Below are 20,793 nucleotides of genomic sequence, written 5' to 3' on the forward strand. Positions count from 1 at the left end.
ATATATAACAATTGTATAAGTTCATGTTTTTTTCTCAGATATAAAAATAGATAATAAAGTTATACTTATTATCTATATAATTTTTTAAATAGATTTCGATAAAAGAAACTTGCGCTTATTTATTTTGCGGATTGAAATAAAAAATGCCAAATTTTCTAGCAGATAGATTCCGATTTCGACAATGATTTATAAATGAGAGAAAATTCATAACTTTTTTTTTTTAAGTGTCCTGTATACATATATATCGCAGCGCACGTGCATGAACTGCACTGTCGTTTCCACACCCGGCCTTTCATTCGGTGTTTTTGTTCTTCGGAACTTTTTCCATGGGAAGAAAGAAAGAGAGAGAGAGAGAGAGAGAAGAGCACTTACGGCATATAAATATCTTTATATATCATCGCTGCTTGTCAGGAGCAAGTGACTCGGTTAGAATAGAATGCCCGTTAGAATCCGCGAACACATATCTCAATCGGGATGATGCACACGAGAGATAAAGGGCTCTCGAACCTCGATTCCCGCCTAATTTAATAAGTATGAGGAAAACCTCAACAATCCGGATAAATTATTCGGATAAGTTAGTCTCGAAAACGAATAAAAGCTCTACACGTTGGGTCCTATTTAAAATTTAAAATGATTTGCATTCATAATCGCGTCTGATTATACGTAAAAAATATATAAAAGACTTTTTACTCTTTATTATATAAAAAAAAAGATATGCCGTGATTAAAAAAAGATATGTATATAATTAAGGATGTTGCAGAAAACAAAAGGGAAAAGAAAAATTAAATTGCAACATAAAAATGCCTTCTATTGTCATGCAAGATTGTATTGTTGAAATGCGTTTATATGCATCCCTTGCGTATTGTAGATAATATGCGTGCATATATGTAGCGCACGTAAATATTAAATCCGCAAGCAATGATAAACGATATATCAGGATAATGTATGTCGTCGACGAGCATCATCGCGCATTCATTGATAACAATCAACGTCACTTAACGTCCCGCGCAATCGCGTCCTGTCGATATATAGGTTTATAGGTCGTAACAATGCAAACAATGACGCATGCACTCGTCGGAAATTGTTCGACGCGAAGAATCTCATTGAAAACGTCCGAAATTACGAATAATTGATCAGCGTTAAGACAATGGCAATAATTATGCGGAATAATTGTTAAAAAATAGTCGAAAATCGAGAAAATTGAGCAAAAAATGTATCGAAAAATCAAGACAACTGCCAAGTCAGTTCTTCGAAATACTGATCAATTAGATCTAAATAAGACAAAATAATTTCAACATCGTACTTTATTAATTAAGAAACACCGCGATCGCTATTATTTTACTGCAAATCGCTATTTATAAAACATGTTTGTTTTTTTTTTTTTTTTTGAAAAGAGAGCGAAAAGTTCAGTCGCGTAAAATCGGATAAAGTATTTTTTTTTTTTTTTTTTTTTTTTTTTTTTTTTTTTTTTTTACAAATTGCAATTCGAACAGCATAACGTAATTTTGGCATGCAAATTCAGTTGATCGATTGCTCTGCTTTTTCGCGAAATCGTCAGTGAGTGTAATTTCATATCTGTATAAATTGCGATCTCAGCGGGAATGGGCTAGACGGTTTATCCAATGTCCTGCGACCTTCCGGAATTCCCACGTGCGTGGCAACGGAATTTACTGTAATGGCGGATAATTCGAGCGAGATAAGAGACACTCGGGGGAGGGGGGGGGGGGGGAAAACGGTTTCGTCCCGAAATTGTAAGCTGTACCATAGAACGATGCGCCTTGAAATGATGCGCCTCGTAACAACGCGCCCGGGAAACGGTGGACGAAACGATAGTGAAACTTAATTGTATATATGATACTAAAATTCTAGATAAAACCAACAACCAGTAACCTTTTAATTAAATTCTATCGCGAGTCTAAACTCGGTCGAATTTTTTGTTTCACGTAACTCGATGAGAACGCGGTCATTTGTCGTAAGTTTGTAATTTTGATCATTAAGGGAAAGGACTAAAGTTTTGATAAGATAAACTTCTCCTACACTAAAAAAAAAAAAAATAAAAAAAATATACAAACGACACACTTGGGGCTCCTTTTATATAAAGGCCGTCCAATTAGTCCCGGCTGCGAGACGAAACAAAGACGGTCGTAAAATAATCGGCAGCCGTTCGTCGAAGGGCCCATGCCGTGTTATTTTTGGAGTATTTCTCGACGCCGCGTTTATACATGTTACACGGGCGTTTAAATGAGGGTTCGATGTCGAAATAAATATTATTAACACGTGGCGGGCACGTTATATCACGCCGTGACGCCGTTCAATTCCGCTAGTCAAGTTCCGTTTTCTTGCGATACCTCGAAAACATGGAAAGCCGCGATTGTTTTATTTACGTTTTGGATCCATTAGCGCCTGTCTTACTAATAAATATTAGCGCTGCTTGTTGCCAATCATAAAAATTATTTTCCATGAATCATCATCGCTTCAATTTTTGACGAATTTCAGACATATGGACGCTTAGAAGAAATACTAATATTTTAGCAATTTTAAATAATTACAGCGATAGTCATACTTTTAATCTTTAAAAATTGGTTCTATAAACACTAACTACTTAAAATATTTTAATGATTAAAATTATATAAATAAGAAAGAGAGAGAGAAAGAGACATAAATCTAAAATTAATTAATTCAAAGTAAAGTTTTTATTAGGGAATTAATTAAACGGAGATAATCCTTAATTTAATTCCGCTTTTGTTTTAAAGTATAGTCTTAAATTTAAAATTATTATATAAAAATAGAATATAAAATAAAAAGATTCATCGATAAATCTCTATTTTTACGGGAGAAGGACAATGTAAGATACAGGTTGATCACACAGTATACTGATGAGCTTCGTAAAATATATAAAGCCATAGAGGCGGCCGTTACTTTGGCCGAATCTGTCGGCCGTAAAACAACCGAACGGTTGTTTAACGTTGCAGTGCCAAGCGCGAAGATACCGGCGGGAAAGTTTCGTAGAGGGAAATTTATGTTGGAAATTATGCGAACGCGCAACGATGGCTGCAAACTTAAGTTTGTATTATTTGCATCGCGTCGTGCGAGAAAAAAAAAATCTGATCGTCGTTGTGTGTCCAATAAAACGGCTTTCTTAACGAGCTCGCGACGGAGTCGTTGCAGTTTCCCTATAGACGTTCTGACCTCCTTACAAAGATCTCCTCGCGATATCCCATTTCGCACGTTAATAATCCTCACGTTATATTTTCACACCTCTAGCTTCGAATTTTCTGATGGTATCTTAGCTATTTAATGAATCGAGGCTACGGCGCGTAAAGATGAGCCAACTACTGTTTCAGTAAAACATAATTCCGTGAGTCAACACTCCTGAATAAATTTAAAATTTATAAAGCATACAGATTACTTTACACGATTGCATATAAAAATTATTATTTTGTTTTTAATTTAATATTATTTGCCAACAGTACACGCTCTATTGATTTTATTGCCCGAAAAGCAATTATTAGTTATTCCGAGACTGATTTTTTCGTACATAGTTTAATCCATAAATTTCCCTTTACGGAGAATTTTCACGCGTAATTTAACTCAAATTCTTTCGTGCTAAATTAATACCAGTAATAATTGAAATATTCGTTCCGTTTTAATTACATAATCGCTGTCGCTAAATGTGAGATTAAATATAGCGAACGTTGACTGATGACAGTGCGATTAATACATTCCGGGGTTTTTGTCGAAGGAACGCTTATAAGAAGCTCTTTAAGGTTCGATCCCGATCAGCTGTTTCCTTTGTTGGGCGATGCACTTGGGCGGCGAGTGCACTTACGTACTTTAAAATCCCGTATAGCCAGGCTAAAAATCTATTCTCAGCGACGTGGTAGTCACTTCTGTGTGGACGCAATGGAAATTTACTTACCGCAATCGATCAACCCGGACGCATGCACTTAGTTATACTGATTTTAATGAGGCCGCGCGACGGAAAAAGTATCTAATTATATAAACGAATCGCTGACGCGTGTTCTCCCTTTTTATAGCTCTACCACGGCGGTGAAAATAATTACGAATGCTGTAAGCGTGACAACATGAAACGTTCAGGCCTAAAAATAGTATGCATCGACCCTAAGGTATTATATCGCGATTAGTCATGACTAAATATCAGTTACATGACAATAGTACCTTAATATCGCACCTGTTAATTACGTATCGATAATAACATGTCTCAATTGGCATCTGTTTCGAGACACATTTAAATGAAATACATTTAAATGAAATAACACGTTGAAATATTTACATACTTTTAAAAAATATGTGACTTTATAACGCAGATATAGTCGTCACGAGGAAATTGTGCTCTTGTTTGAAGATATCTTTTCGTCTCCGACAAGTGTTAATAGTCCTAAAATAAGCAGTAAACGTAAAGATATAATTTAACGAGACGAATTCTGCATAAACACCGAATCTAGAGCGATCAAATTTATAACTTCATATCGCACATTACACGAAATAACATGTTAAGCCGAAACAAAATATAACGTACATATAACATATTTCGCAGATGATAAAATAAATTAGCAAACGGTATTATACCCGACACTCGTTCTTGAGATTGATTTTGCTTTCCTGAGCAATTTATATTCTGCTGTATCATTCGTTACGAAACGCATTTGCTAATCACAATCATTTATCAGAATTTCCACTTTTATATTTCAGCAATCAGATGTAACTTTTAAATCAGATTAAACCTGCAAATTAAGATCTTTGTATTTATTAGCAAAATTAATTGTTCAATTGTATTATATTTAATTCAGTGAAAATTTTTTTTTCCATTATTAACTTCGCTTTATTTCGTCAATTTGGAATTTTATTATAATTGACAATTCCGATACTGAGTTTAATTATAGATTGAAAAACAAAAAGTGCAACGTTTTTATTTCGTTTTAAATACTGAAACCTAAATATTTTACTCTCATAGATGAAAAATATTCTCTGCTGGAATGTATTGACTCTTGAAAACGTGATCTATTATTGGATATTTTGCTTTATTCTTGGATGTCTGATACGTTACATAAATCGCAACGTAAATTATCAATGTAAAGCCAAAACTATAGACTGAAAACACATGCCTTTTAAAAACTTCTAAGAAACACCTGACTCAATCTAACTTGACGCTAGAAACCAAGCGGACAAAACCCAGGCGATGATTGCGTCAGGTTCTGGCAAATGTGCAGAAAGAGGAAGAGAAGACGGATACTTACGTACATAGTCGATTACACAGACGGAATCGAGACGGGCAAATATAACTATTACGCGACAGACAGAGGAAAGCAGGATGTGTTTGAACGAACGTTAAACAGTATTATTTATTCTGACATGGATCGCGTCGTTGTAGATTTGTCAATGGCGTTTTTATCGTCACGCGACGCGAGCATAACGTGACAATTGTATTATCTCCGTAAGTGTACGAGAAAAAAACGCGACATTTTATGTGAAAATAATTTATTACTAGGAAGATTCTTTTATACGCACATGTACACAAATGGCTCTCTCGCGAGCTACGAAGATTCCATAAATTCCCCATCTAGCTACGTGGATTAACAACATCGGAAAAATATCGACTAGCAATTATAGCAATTTTGATCTCTGGAAGATTGCTGGAAAAAGACGATCGGACGTTAGAAAAAAAACATGATCGATTTTTTGATGAAATTAGTTTTTTATTCCGTAATGTAATAATTTAATTGCTCCTATTACTTAATTACAATTCCTTTTTTACACGAGTAGAGAGAGATTTTATGGACACTAAAACCATGTAAGGAGGTACGTATGAGTGGGAGTTTGGCAATTCTGTTGACTAGATTTTTAACTATGTATACGTATAGATTGGTCCTTTGAGGTAAAATATTTTTTTTCTTTTTCTTTCTTTTTTTTCTTGGAACGCGGGATATACTTAAGAAATACTTGAGAATTATTTTGTCACAAAGTTATACACACACATACGAGAGAATTTCTTAATAAATAAATAAATAAACCATCACACACATAATATACAATGTAACCAAGACAAAATCGACCTCTGTAAGAGAATCGCTCTTTTACAAGTCTCCTTAAAATTATCCTGCGATTACATTTGTTTCGATTATAACGATCTATATCTGTGCCTACAGTAACAAGCGTAACAACTAATATTTTATTTACGTTTGGATCCAGCGTCTATATCGCTGAATTGGCAATCGTTAATATTCTGCTTCTGCCCGGCTTCGCTTTATTTTTGGACCCAAATAGCGTTAATTCTTAATTGATAATATTGATACTTTTTTTTCTCTCTCTTTATCCAAGAATACGGAAATGTCTTTTGACGCAATTAATAGAATACACTGTGGAAACAATACAATCTATCAATTATACTTCAGTTGTATCTAAACACTTCGATCTCACACGATTGGTCCTGTCAACTGCAAAGAATGAGGAACTCGAGAAGTATCTCGAACCATTTATTTAGAATTGAAATCTTAATCAATGATTGATGAAATTGCCGATATCGCATTGTCGTATTATAAATGACATCAATCGTCTTTCCGATGTTTCTATTCTCAATTCGATATAAAATCAGGTACGTCTAAAAAGAGTCTCCCTATTAAGAGTCGCATCTCAACCCCGGATGAAGAATATTATATAAGATATAATAAACAGTATGATCTATTTTGAAATATTTGTGAATTATAAATATATCTTATTATTAGAAGATTAATATATGTTGCCGATTTAATATCCCTGAATATTATTTAATCTTCGACCAATTTCTGGCTCTATTCTATAATATAATCTTCATCGCCCGATGTATGCTACGATATAAATATATTTTAAAGATATAATCGTAAATATGAATTTTTTTTCTGCCCCATTAAAGAATGTTCAATTATTTGAAAATTTCGACTTGCCATTGGCATTCGTTTTTTATTTCCAAATATATATTGCATGTAAATTGATACCAAAAGTATCACCCGCTATGAAAATAATATCTGCGGGCCTCTCGCAATATTTTGGATTAATTTAAAGCGAAGGATTATAGTTCGTTATATATATATATCACACGGCGTATCATTTATCTCCGCGCTATAAAACACACACGCTCTGAATAAAAATAAATATCTCTGTTGAAATAACTATGTGCAATTGAGTGCAAATAAATAAACCGATGTTTTAAAAGCACAAATACAATTTCGATATATTTGTACTTCCATCTATATACGCATTTATCCATAAAATATCAGATATCTACCGTAAACACTCAGGGGTTAATTAACGAGGGGTAGGTCGGGCATCGGTTCAAGCTTGATTCTCGCACGGAAAGTCTTCCTTACAGAACTTTCCCGATAACGGCGACGATGCGGAACGATGCGTACCAGCAGAAGATCGATCCGTAAGTGCATGCGAGCACTAAACGTTTCATCAGATGACTAATAAAAAACCGGCCTTGACATTGTCGGACGACATAGAGGCAGTCTTATATGCACCTTTATATTTTATTATATGTGTTCTTCCTTCACGCGATATATTCAATCTTTTCACTTAACTCTATGTGCGCGAACAAGGTCCGTATCAACGGTCCGTATCAAAAAACATGTTAACGAACGCATTTTCATTCCTCGCCGAGACTCCCGTCCGGCTGGTTGTCCTCGTCATCGTCGATCGAGCTCGATCATCCGGGCGGCGTCTTCTTCTGCTTCGTGAGCTCTAATAACACCGGATAGTGCAGATCCGGGCAGTATTCCGAATTGTTTTGCAGCAGCTCCAGATGCCGCGACCACACCGTATCGTCGTACAGTTCCGTCTGTCGTGCTATGAAACCGCGTTTGATCGACGCCTCGGCAAACATCTGGAATGTCGTGCCGCGTCTGGGTGCCATCACTAGGGCGACCCCGTCGTCGGCCAGCCAGCCGTAGATCGTCTCCACCAAATCCAATCGGGCGTCGTCGAAGAAAAGACAGTCTGCGCTCAGAATCACGTCGTAAAAACCCGAAGGCAGTCGCTCGTCCTCGTCGCCGATGATCGTCCGCGTCTACATCGAAAAATCACAATCGAGAATCCAGATTTCAGTCTGGCGCTAGAAATGGGATCAAGCCACTACGTGTATTCGAGAATGTCGATTCAAATCGGAATACGAGTATCGCTTCCATCAAAATCAAATAATATTTGCAGAATAAGATTCGCCACGTGCATTTGCAAAGTACTTAAAAAAAGTTTACCAAACTCGTGAGAAAGTGGAAACTTTGTATTAATGTATAAGGTATGGCTCGAATAAAACTTATAATTATTTTCCGTGGCGGATAAAAAACGATTTTAAAGGAGTAAAACAACCTTTCAAGACTTTTGAAATAATTCTTTTTTTAATAACTTCTAATATCTTTGAAATCTCATTAAAGTCGAAAAAGTTAATTATAAGAATTGTTATTTCTTGTAATCTGAAGACAATATTATAATCATCTAAAATATTGTGAAAGAATAACGTATTTTTTTGTATTTTATTGCAGAAGAAGTAATCCATTGTACGAAAGATATTCCTCTCTCGCGTAAAGAACGATTCGAGAAGAGAACGGATATAAATCTCTGAAAAATGTGTACTTTGAAACTTATCCGCGATATATTTATGTGGTTTTAAGTTGATCAATAAAATAATTAAATTCGCGAATAAAATAACGAAAATCAAATTAATCAAATGAATCAAATTAAACCTCATATATGGTCTTTAATAAATAAACTGAAAAAAAAAATAAGATTAGAGAAACCAATCGCAAATGTCAGATACATTGAAAAAACGTTCAATAGTTCAACGTCAGATTTTTCAGATAAATGCGAAGATAGTTTTCGCGTAGGTAGACGAGTAAAGTCGAATATTCGTTTTTGCAATTAATCTTGATCAATCGTTCGAACAATCTTCGATTTTGTTTCGACGGTGCACAATCCTGATCGCTCCCGGCCAAGCGAAAATTTCCCACGAAAAAGATCGTGCGGAACGTTACGAGCTACCGGAAGAACGCAGAGGCTACATTATGGAGGCTGCCGGAAATGGAGCTGAGGTTTAGCCGGAAATGTCCGAATGGTGCGTCCATATATCCGACCCGGGTATCACAATGATCACGCGGGGATTCTACACTTCCATGTGGGTACATTTATACCCGGGAAAGGAGGATACATATATATGAAATATATATTTTCTATCTACCTACCCATCTTTTTTTATCTTTTTAGGCGATATGCAATATAAAAATTTAATAAAATAGAGCGATATTGAAACAGTTTCATAAATATTTTACATAAGAAATACATAGCAAATAAATGTATATTGAATATTTAATCTACAGGAAGATTCTATAAAAACTAATTTCCGATATTAATTTATCATTTAAAAATATGAATGAAACTTTTATCCAAGATAAATTAGAAGCATAACTCTAATTTATATTAGAGATAGGTTCTCTTTCTATATATCTTTTCAAAGATACTCCCTAGATAAATTGGGTGACAGGTGTATTATGATATGATGTATTTCGAAATATGCAACGATAGCACGTGTCTCCGTTACGTGACTCTATGACCCTAACACGTGCTTCGTGAAACACATTTTATTCGCACGGTATCTATTCCACAATATATTTCACGGAAATGTCATAAGTTAAAAAAGATTACTCCAACTTATCATTTTACCAAATTGTCGAAATCTTTCTTGTATCTTTAAATTTTCCCGACTTCGAGGAAGCTTCTTCGCGTTGTATGAAAATAACGGACTACTACTCGTCGTCGCGAGATCGCAAATCGCCATCTGTTCTAGAATTGCGATTATTTTACGGCATAAGGCCTCAATTTTTCCATTCATCGACTCGCGATGACCGCGATGACTCATTGATCGTGGATGACGTGAAGAACGTGCAACCGCGAAACCAGGCGTATCGACTCGTCGTCATCGTCCTCATTTCAAGACTTTTGAAATAATTCTTTTTTAATAACTTCTAATATCTTTGAAATCTCATTAAAGTCGAAAAAGTTAATTATAAGAATTGTTATTTCTTGTAATCTGAAGACAATATTATAATCATCTAAAATATTGTGAAAGAATAACGTATTTTTTTGTATTTTATTGCAGAAGAAGTAATCCATTGTACGAAAGATATTCCTCTCTCGCGTAAAGAACGATTCGAGAAGAGAACGGATATAAATCTCTGAAAAATGTGTACTTTGAAACTTATCCGCGATATATTTATGTGGTTTTAAGTTGATCAATAAAATAATTAAATTCGCGAATAAAATAACGAAAATCAAATTAATCAAATGAATCAAATTAAACCTCATATATGGTCTTTAATAAATAAACTGAAAAAAAAAATAAGATTAGAGAAACCAATCGCAAATGTCAGATACATTGAAAAAACGTTCAATAGTTCAACGTCAGATTTTTCAGATAAATGCGAAGATAGTTTTCGCGTAGGTAGACGAGTAAAGTCGAATATTCGTTTTTGCAATTAATCTTGATCAATCGTTCGAACAATCTTCGATTTTGTTTCGACGGTGCACAATCCTGATCGCTCCCGGCCAAGCGAAAATTTCCCACGAAAAAGATCGTGCGGAACGTTACGAGCTACCGGAAGAACGCAGAGGCTACATTATGGAGGCTGCCGGAAATGGAGCTGAGGTTTAGCCGGAAATGTCCGAATGGTGCGTCCATATATCCGACCCGGGTATCACAATGATCACGCGGGGATTCTACACTTCCATGTGGGTACATTTATACCCGGGAAAGGAGGATACATATATATGAAATATATATTTTCTATCTACCTACCCATCTTTTTTTATCTTTTTAGGCGATATGCAATATAAAAATTTAATAAAATAGAGCGATATTGAAACAGTTTCATAAATATTTTACATAAGAAATACATAGCAAATAAATGTATATTGAATATTTAATCTACAGGAAGATTCTATAAAAACTAATTTCCGATATTAATTTATCATTTAAAAATATGAATGAAACTTTTATCCAAGATAAATTAGAAGCATAACTCTAATTTATATTAGAGATAGGTTCTCTTTCTATATATCTTTTCAAAGATACTCCCTAGATAAATTGGGTGACAGGTGTATTATGATATGATGTATTTCGAAATATGCAACGATAGCACGTGTCTCCGTTACGTGACTCTATGACCCTAACACGTGCTTCGTGAAACACATTTTATTCGCACGGTATCTATTCCACAATATATTTCACGGAAATGTCATAAGTTAAAAAAGATTACTCCAACTTATCATTTTACCAAATTGTCGAAATCTTTCTTGTATCTTTAAATTTTCCCGACTTCGAGGAAGCTTCTTCGCGTTGTATGAAAATAACGGACTACTACTCGTCGTCGCGAGATCGCAAATCGCCATCTGTTCTAGAATTGCGATTATTTTACGGCATAAGGCCTCAATTTTTCCATTCATCGACTCGCGATGACCGCGATGACTCATTGATCGTGGATGACGTGAAGAACGTGCAACCGCGAAACCAGGCGTATCGACTCGTCGTCATCGTCCTCATCACCGATGCGGATCACGTCGAACTTGGGAGTTTACGAGACGCGTTATTCGACCGTGGAGCCGACGACCACGTTGAATTCTGGCGGCCGCGATCAGCAAGGTTGACCCTTCAAATCCCAATGTCACTTGCAGATTCTCGGAACTCATACAAATGCGGACGCTTAATGTTTTTCGCATTTCCATGATACATTCCCAAAATCCGTACACGTTACTTGAAATTTAAAAGATCAAAAATTAAAAAAAAAAGGATGCGTTTTATATAAAAAATTTCGATACGCAAGATATATTTCTTATTATAGTTTACGATAATTATTAATTTATTCTCTACTCTTGGTTAACGACGCGACTGGATTTTTATTGAAAATTCTAATAAAGGCATAGGCCTATGCCACGTAATGTGTGAAAGCTAAAAAAATACTCTTTTCATTAATATCCTCAATATTTAATTTCCGGCTTCTTTGTGTAACCGCACGTGCTACTGCTGCAGTATTCTCGTCAAGCTTCAATATCGCTCCGATGTTGCTTTGAGAATATGCTTTTTCCACACGTGTTTTATTACGCGCTGGCGGCCCTCTGTTCACAGCAATCTGATGGAATACGACTTATCGAGAAGCAATGAAAACATGTTTCATATTGAGAAAATAAAAATGTTGAATTAATATTTATGATACTTTAAAAAGAAAATATCGCGCACCATCTACGATCAGAAGAGACATAATCGATAAAAGAGAAGAAAGTTTTATAGATACATAAATTACCAAACTTATCAGAATAATTAAAGAAACAATCTACGATCTATCGAGTATCTCCTCGAAATAAAGTTTGAAAATTCCTAATGCAATTCTTATTGATTCTCGCATGTTTGTCGATTTTACGGTCTAAGCGCGTGCTATTTTAATCGCGCGCCCACAGTTTCGAGAGTAATCCCAGACTAATTTGAAAGAGAGAGAGAGAGAGAGAGATATCTCGAAGTGGACATTCACCTTAACGCGGTTGCCATTGACCGCCGCCTGTCTGAGGGCCCTGGCGGCCCGGGCCCACTGCACGACGCCGCATTCTACCAGATGCGTCATGTCATTCCTGGTGACGATGCAGCGCACGTTGTCAACGCTGGTCACGTTGCCGTCCGTGAGCGTCACGGCACTGGGATTGCAATACTTGGCGATAAGGACGCCGGCTAGACAGCTCATCCCGCCGCCGAGTTCGAGGACGCTACGGTTCCGGCAGAGACCGCGGTTCCTCAGCAGGTAGTAGGCCAGACACTCCTCAGACGGCCAGACGCACACGTTGCCGGTGTTATTGAAGCCGATCAGCTCGCTCGCGGTGAAGCACTTGCTTATTCGACGTATCTGCACGTTGTACGACCGGCCGTCCAGACGGGCCGAGTACTCGCACCATCTGGACTCGCCGTCCGCTGGTGCGTTCACCAACGGCGCGCATTCCAGCAGACCGAAGCTGGTGAACCGCCTCACCGACACCTCCTCGTCGGACTCGCTGCCGATCGGCTCCGGCGAACCTGTCAGTGCCCTGGCAAGGATGCGCCATCGACGCTGAGCACGAGTACTTTTCTTTGAGCTGCGATCGTCGTTCGTCTCGATCGAGGGTGCTTCTCGACGGGGTAGAATCTCCTGCGACATGTCGCGATCAAGAGCATCGATCGAAATCCGATAATATATATCCACCTTTTAGATTTTCCTCGATATTTTTTTTATACTCCAGTAGAAAGATTATCTCCTGTTACTTCTTTGATTTGATACGTTATCTTCTGTTTGCGAATGTTTACGCGAAAGACAATCCTCGAGAAATTCCGTCGGAGACTTCATTAACTTTGTCCCGGTGAGTTCTCACTTTCGCTGCTGCAAACTCGTGGAAGGCACGTGGGAGCGACGCGTGGTACTCTTTATCGCTTGTCAACGGTTCGCCGGTTGCGAATCGAGCGGAATCGGCGCCGCCGTCTTTCTTCCCGCGACCGGTCCAGACACATATCTCCCCTCGGACAATAGTTCGCCCCCGTGGGGCGGCTCTCGCCCGGCAAGGACGGGGATGGACGAAGGGACGGGCCAAGACTAAAAGCACCAAGTCAAGTTCTAACTCGCGCCACGCGGACGACGAGCGTTCTCCACGAGCATTGGATCGGCGCCTGCGCGGCTTCCCTTTCTTTCTCTCTCTCTTTGTCGCGGCTTCGCGCCGGTCCACCTTTTGCACCGTCTCCCCGCGGATGCTCCCCGACGTCGGGGGGATCCCCCGACTGCGTGTCTGTCGCGCTTTCGTAAAGATCTTCTGGCGCGCTGTCGCTTGAGCCGCCGCGTGACTCCGAATTAGCCTGAGCTTTTCCAAGATCCGAATCTTAATGGCTAATCGGATTCAATATAATCTGTAGAAACGGCGTACACCGAAATTTGTCGGAGCTTCTTGCGGAGTGAGGTATGATGGATTATACGCTGACGGGCACTCGACAGATTTATCATTCGAATAAGCGAGCTACATCGTGAAAATAACGTGAAACGTTATTTCTCGCTTTTTCCTCCTCATCTTGTATGTACACGGATAGAATTATCAAATCAATTTGATCGAGCATACAGCATTTGTCGTTTGCAATTTCATTAGTGATGCAGAAAGAATGAGCGAGATCGTAAGACAGATAAATACGAATAATGAAAGATAATAAATCAGCGACAAAAATAGAAACAGGCAATACGGTTCATTTATCATTTCTTTCGCGCGCGCGTATCAGATTATTATTGTTTTTATATCCTATTAAAGTATTAATGAGTTTACAGCTTTTGCTGGCACGTGTTCAATATTATTTCTCCCGTTGTCGGCTATATATTGTAAGTCTAGTTATTTCCTATTTTTACGACGCTCCTTGTTCCATCAATCTACCGAAACTACGAGTGGTACAACTTCTCGATAACGAAACGCCGGAACAGCGTTGAATATTCGACAGGTGTTCCAGTTACGAAGTTTTAACGACGCGTGGATTTCTGGTAACAAACGTATACGACGGAGCCATAATCCATCCGCTTTAAATTTTCCTTGACAGCTTATAATTGAATGTACATCTTAGAGCTTTCATAAATTCTTGTACGTCGGTTGAATTATTTCGTTTTTATTTTTCATTCGCCCTCGATCGGAACGATTCGAACACGAACATTGCTTTACCTTTGGATATATATCGGATATATTATTATAATAAAGATAGAAAAAGGGCAGGGAGAGAGAGGAGGAGGGAGTCGATATTAAATGCCCCGTTATAATATACAGCTGGCTTATCCGAGCATGTCATAAGCCTGGTTCCAACATCATAACTGGTCGCTTTTCGCGCGTCGTGCCAAGGCGCAAACACATTAAACTGTCATTAAATTAATGTTTAAGTCTTGACCAAAGTTTCCCGACAAGCGACGAGAGGCACACTTGTTAATTGCTCCTTATTTGTTTACGCGATTTTACGCTTCACATAATCGTCAATCTCAATCGCAAACAAATTAAGATCGAAATCTGTGGTTATTTTCATCGTCGACAATACGCGCGAATATCCAATATTAATCACGTAAATATAAATAATAAAGAATATAACGGAATTTTTATTTATCTTCGAGCTTAATGAAACAAGGTGATCATTGATTTTATATCCCACGTTTAATATCACGCAATTATATCAACACAGATTTTATTCGGATATATCAATCAACCGCACACGTGAATAATTTATTAAGTAAACATAATGTGTAGTATCTGAAATATCCAATTTAAACAATTTTTCATTCAGTTAAAAGCAACAGTGGAAACATTACGTATTAATAAATATCTTCTATAATAACTCATTGTAAATACATCAACATAGTTTAACAAATTTCCCAATTTATATATTATAAAATGTAAATAATATACGAATCACACGTTTCATTCATCGCGATTTTGATTCAGAATTTTAACTTCAGATGTAAAATATAACATAAACATAAATCATTAAATTATTAAATTCTCATTACCTGTATATGTACAATCGCAAATATTTAAATATTTTTCATCGTTCGATGGACTAGATTTAAGAAGAACGTTTACACAGAAAATTTTGGATAATTTTTTACTCGGTGACAAGATTTGGAAGCGATCCAAAATTATGACAGCCAAAACAAATGATGATAGGTATGAACATGTGCGCATAAAAAAAAGCTACGTTTTTTTCGCAATATTAATGTTAATGTACGCAAATATATGTATAATGTATAAAATAAATATCTAAGTATCATAAATACCATAAATACCTAATTTAAAGGCAAGATATGAAAATCGCGCAGAATTGTGAATTCCTAATTATTCCTAAAAAAGTATGTGTCGCGCGAGATTATTACAAAAGAGAAAAATTGAATCTTCACTACAAATAAATTCACGTGTAATCAGCGGTTACATTTTTCGTCTTACACGGATCTTGCTAATACGGACGAAATTCAATTTCCTCCGAAATATATTGCTAGGACTAAATCTCGAAAATCGGTTTTAATGTTGCTTACTCAAGCTCCGAGTTATTTGTACATTCGCGCCTAGACGTTTTTCTCTCCTTTATTGCGGCAATTATACGGGACACCATCTTATAAACACATAAAATAATTGATGATAAAAAAACCACTTCTCAAGTTTCGCAGCAGTAAACATAGGGGACAGAATCGTCTATGGGAAATGCGATATCGAAAGAAGCACTAAATGTATTTCTATGTCTACGGTCTTTCACATCTCCGCTATATTATCGCAGATGGCTCGGGTTTCTAGCTCCATTAGCGATTTATACGACGAAGCACGCGTCAAAACGTCACCGGTACTTGCCTAGTGGATCCACACGTCCATTAAAGCCCTCTCATGCCCACTTTCGAGAGTCAACTTTTTAATTATTTGCGCAATTCAGTATATTTATATGCCTTGGAGAGATATTGATCCCCCCCGATACATCTTGTCGTGGCGCGTCGAATCGGTCCTGTCATAATTATAGCGAAATCTAATTTTCAACGGTCAATGACACCGCTTCGAACGAATTCGTATGTGGAAACAGACGGCGTAATCATATTTTATTTATACACGTTTATTTATACGAGAAACTTATATATCAAAACTGAAAAATAAGCTTTTAAAATTTTCAATAAAGGAAAAGCCTAATATTTTTAATTGTAAGAAAATAATTGATAAGAAATTAACCATGAGGAATAAAAAACTTAATCGTTCATAGATTTATAATATTGACGCGTAAATATATTCATATTTATACAAAATAGTTTACAATATATTGATTGAATATTTATTGTGCAAGTTTTATAAACTTTAAATTATTAGAAAATCGAGCCTATTTTGATAAATATCTAGATATACATAACAAAAAAAAATTAATTAATAAAATTACTTTCATATTTCAAAAGAATTACCAGAAAATCTCGAGAAACAAAAGTTTCTGATTAAATATTTATCGATTTTTCGTCTTAAAATTTAAAAGAGACGCAACGGTGGGATTTTTTTGCGAGACACAATATTTCATATTGGAATTCGAAACGTATAATCCCGTGTACGTCCGGGCACAAATTGAATTTCATTAAAGCGCAAAGTGGTGATCTCTTCGCGGAGCAGCAGCAATGCTCCCGTGTTTCCGCACGCGTATCCCCTGCGGCGCTTATGCAACTGCACCGAGGCTGCGGGCACGTACATGTGCTATCTACTTTATATTGTTTGACACAAATAGGATCCAGTGGCAGTGGTGCTCGTGGTTTCCCTTCCCCGTGTCAAGCCGATAGCCTCTAGGCGCTATGCGACGAATATAGATATCTACCTTCGCATTCCGTGAATGGAAATTTGCATTATTTGTTTCGTACGCTCTTAACAAAACATATTTTATTATATTTTATATTATATCGTTAGAGTGTGTGTGCGTATAAACATTTTTTCTGTTGAATATATAATATATAATATGCCTATCGATAAGAGAAAGATAATATAATGGCATACCATACGATATATTATTTAAAGAGAGATAGTTCCTGTAAATGGAATTCTCAATTATAAAAAAAAAACTTGCTCATATATACTATTAATTATCCCTGTGTGTGTGTGTGTGTGTATCGGCGCGCGATTAAATCTCCGCTTCTTTTCCTCTGCACTGTTACGTGTACTTGAAATATTTCATCTCCAGCATTCGCGCCATGTGCGGTTGACATAAGATGGCGATACTATTATTTCTACCTATGCAAATGTGCTTTCGGAGAGAAGATGCGGACACAGACAGGCGTGATTCGATTTAACAGAGTCGGCAAACGAAATCGCGAGAGTCGAAAAATCGATACGCATCGAGCATTGTTTATATACAGAATTGTGTACGATTTTTCGGTGAAAACGATATGCACGTAAATTTACGAGACTTTAGAAAGAGGATATTATCCTATATATAGATAAAAGAGATGGTTTTGGACATTTTGTTTTTAAGCAATTCATTATTTATGTTATATGTTATATGTATATATGTTATAATTATACAATTTTTAACTCTTAAGAACAATGTTTTTAAATTTTCAAAGTATTATGAAAAACTTTATTATATAAAATTCATGAAATGATTAATAATCTGTTATAGACAATAATTCTGTGTGTCGTGAAATATCTTTTAATTGACCCTTTAATTAAGATATAATTTACTTGTGTGCACAAAAGATCTTTTCTTTTAAATAACATATTTATAATCATATTCGATATCAAATGCTCACGTAAATTTAATTACCTTTATATCTAATGTGAAGACAAGATTTACGGTAATCCGACTCCCTGTAATTGTCGAGTCTAATTCGTAATACAGCCAAGCGCATAATCTGCAGAAGACGTCTGCAGAAGATGTCTGTAGAAGACGTCTGCAGATCTGCGATTCGCCAAATCGTACGGAAATTGGTTCCTCCGATAATCACAAAGAACCGCAGACTCTAAATATGATACAAAGTATCAAATATCTAAGATTATATTTAATCTCATTTCATTCTTATTTTTACATACACTATTGTTGATTATTCAAACATATTATATACATATATATAAAATATATATTATATTTATGTATAGAGAGAAAGAAAGATGCTTTCCTATATCATTTATATTATTTAAGAAAATTCAATTTCAAACCGATCAAAGAATTTATATTAAAAATTATATATGGTGGTTTTACACATGACGCCCTGTATAAGTTTTTAAAAGCGAGGATAAAAATATTATTACGCGAGTGTCTAGCGGAAACAAACTTCAAAAATTACAAAAAGTCACCGGAAAGAAAAGTCGCTAGGAAAGGAGAAGGGAGATGGAGAGCAAAATGAAGACAAGCTGTCGCAATGTAGACGCGGTAAAACGGTATTGCGGCGTTTCTCTGGCAAGAGTTAGCGACGCAATGCGTCTAGGAGTCTCGGGTCAGGAAAGTTACGTGACGACGTGAACGACGTCAGCGAAGGAGGAGAGACGTCGTCGTCGCGAAGGCACGTCTTTTCCTTTCGGCGGGTTTCGCTGACAATTCCGCGGATTCATGTAAGCAAAAGCGACTGTGTTGGCCAATGACGGGCGCCAAATGCCCCACATTCGCTTATTAAGGACAGAAGTAGATACGATGAAACGGACAATGGAGCCGCTATCGCCGCCAAGAACAGTGCATCGTTCTATGCAACGCGACGCAGTTACAGATGCAGTTATGACAGATGCGCGTAGGACGTTCGAATTTAATAGATGATCGATACTATTCGATAAATCATTGGTTAAATCATTGGTATTTGTATACTAACCAAGAAAATACTCTCTAGAAAAGTAAATTTTTAGGGAATGCAAATAAAAAGATAAATTAATTAAAATTCAATTTCTTTTTTTTCGCCAAGATTAAATAAAATTAAAATAAATTTTACTTCAAATTATAAACTGTACTTAATCTAAAGTCTAGTTTAAAGAAATTTCGACACTCTTTACTGACTTTCGCTAATTGTAAGCCAAAGGTGGTTTATAAAATTCTTCGAGAAACAACATGCTTCTTATAGTTTGTACATTTTTTTCAAGACCCACCGTGTATACTTTTTCATATCGGAAAAAACTTCGCTTAGATAATCATACGATTCTAATTTCGATATGTGCTTATTGTCACGTGGTTTTATTGCAATAGGGCGCCGGGTTTACGCACGTGAGAATCGACAAGATAAGGCCGCACTCGTGTCAAGGAAGTTATATTTTTAGCAGATACGGGTACTGTGACTGTGCAAGCTATATGCGCACTAAATGAAGACATAGTATAGGGCGAATGTGAATAGAATATTCTGTGTGTGTGCGCGCGCGCGTAGAGAATAAAATAAAGTAAAATAAAAAATTCAGACAAAATGTAACAATCGAAAGAGGAACTGCTTCCCGAAATAATCTTTCCCGAATTCTACTCCGAAGTTCTATTTCAAAAGAGTTAATAAAACAATCTCAAACAGAAACGGACATGGATCAATGAACGAATTCTTCGATCCTATTATTTGCAGTTACAGATTTAGAATTAAATCAAATAAATCAAAATATTTCGGTAAAAAATCAAGAAAAATAAATAAAAGAGATTATTTTTTTTAAATCAAGAAAAATAAATGAAAAAAGAAAAATAATTATTATATATAAAAATTTAATTAAAACAATTATCAAAATTAAAGAAATATACACAAAAATATAAAAAAACAACAAATGTAAAAAATAATATAAAACAGAGAAAGTGAGTAATATGCAGAAACAAGATAAATTTTTATGCAAGACAAATTTACTTGCGCGCATGATAATTAGATAATTACACACGAAAGACAGATATGCAGTAGAATGTGGAATCGTGGGAATGGAAATCGTATTATGCAAAATACGCCTAAGCCGTATGTACGTATGTATGCGATGGTGTCTGCAAACTTTTCCCCAGTCACGAATTCGCGCACGTGGCGCGGGAATAGTGATTCGCTTTACGGGAATCACATAATGTGGATTATAGTAAGCTCTCCGTTATCAGCTAGGCCCAGATCACGCTATGCTGTCTGCGGTAAATAAATGATACATGGTGTATGCTACGATAGATGCTGCGGTAATAAACACGGCGAAGACTATTACTAATTAGATGAGTGATCGTTTCTTTTATATAATAAAAAAATATTTTAATCAATATTATAACATATGGAGATAAGCTGTTGGGGGGGGGGGGGA

At 36.3% G+C, this 20,793-nt stretch overlaps 2 protein-coding genes across 2 annotated transcripts in view; both read right to left on the bottom strand.

Annotated features, from left to right (window-relative positions):
• LOC115242438 (WW domain-binding protein 4) overlaps window positions 1-20,793 on the bottom strand; it is a 50,671-nt gene that overhangs the window by 11,966 nt on the left and 17,912 nt on the right. The gene's annotated exons all lie outside the window — the stretch shown is intronic.
• On the bottom strand, window positions 5,485-13,645 carry LOC115242439 (calmodulin-lysine N-methyltransferase). Its single transcript, XM_029818727.1, has 2 exons — window positions 12,567-13,645; window positions 5,485-8,062 (listed from the first exon to the last, which is right to left on the bottom strand). The coding sequence occupies exons 1-2, from the start codon at window positions 13,218-13,220 to the stop codon at window positions 7,703-7,705; spliced, it is 1,014 nt and encodes a 337-aa protein (XP_029674587.1). The 5' UTR covers window positions 13,221-13,645; the 3' UTR covers window positions 5,485-7,702.

This window comes from Formica exsecta, unplaced genomic scaffold (assembly GCF_003651465.1).
Source record: "Formica exsecta isolate Colony F162 unplaced genomic scaffold, ASM365146v1 scaffold599, whole genome shotgun sequence".
Lineage (NCBI taxonomy): Eukaryota > Metazoa > Arthropoda > Insecta > Hymenoptera > Formicidae > Formica > Formica exsecta.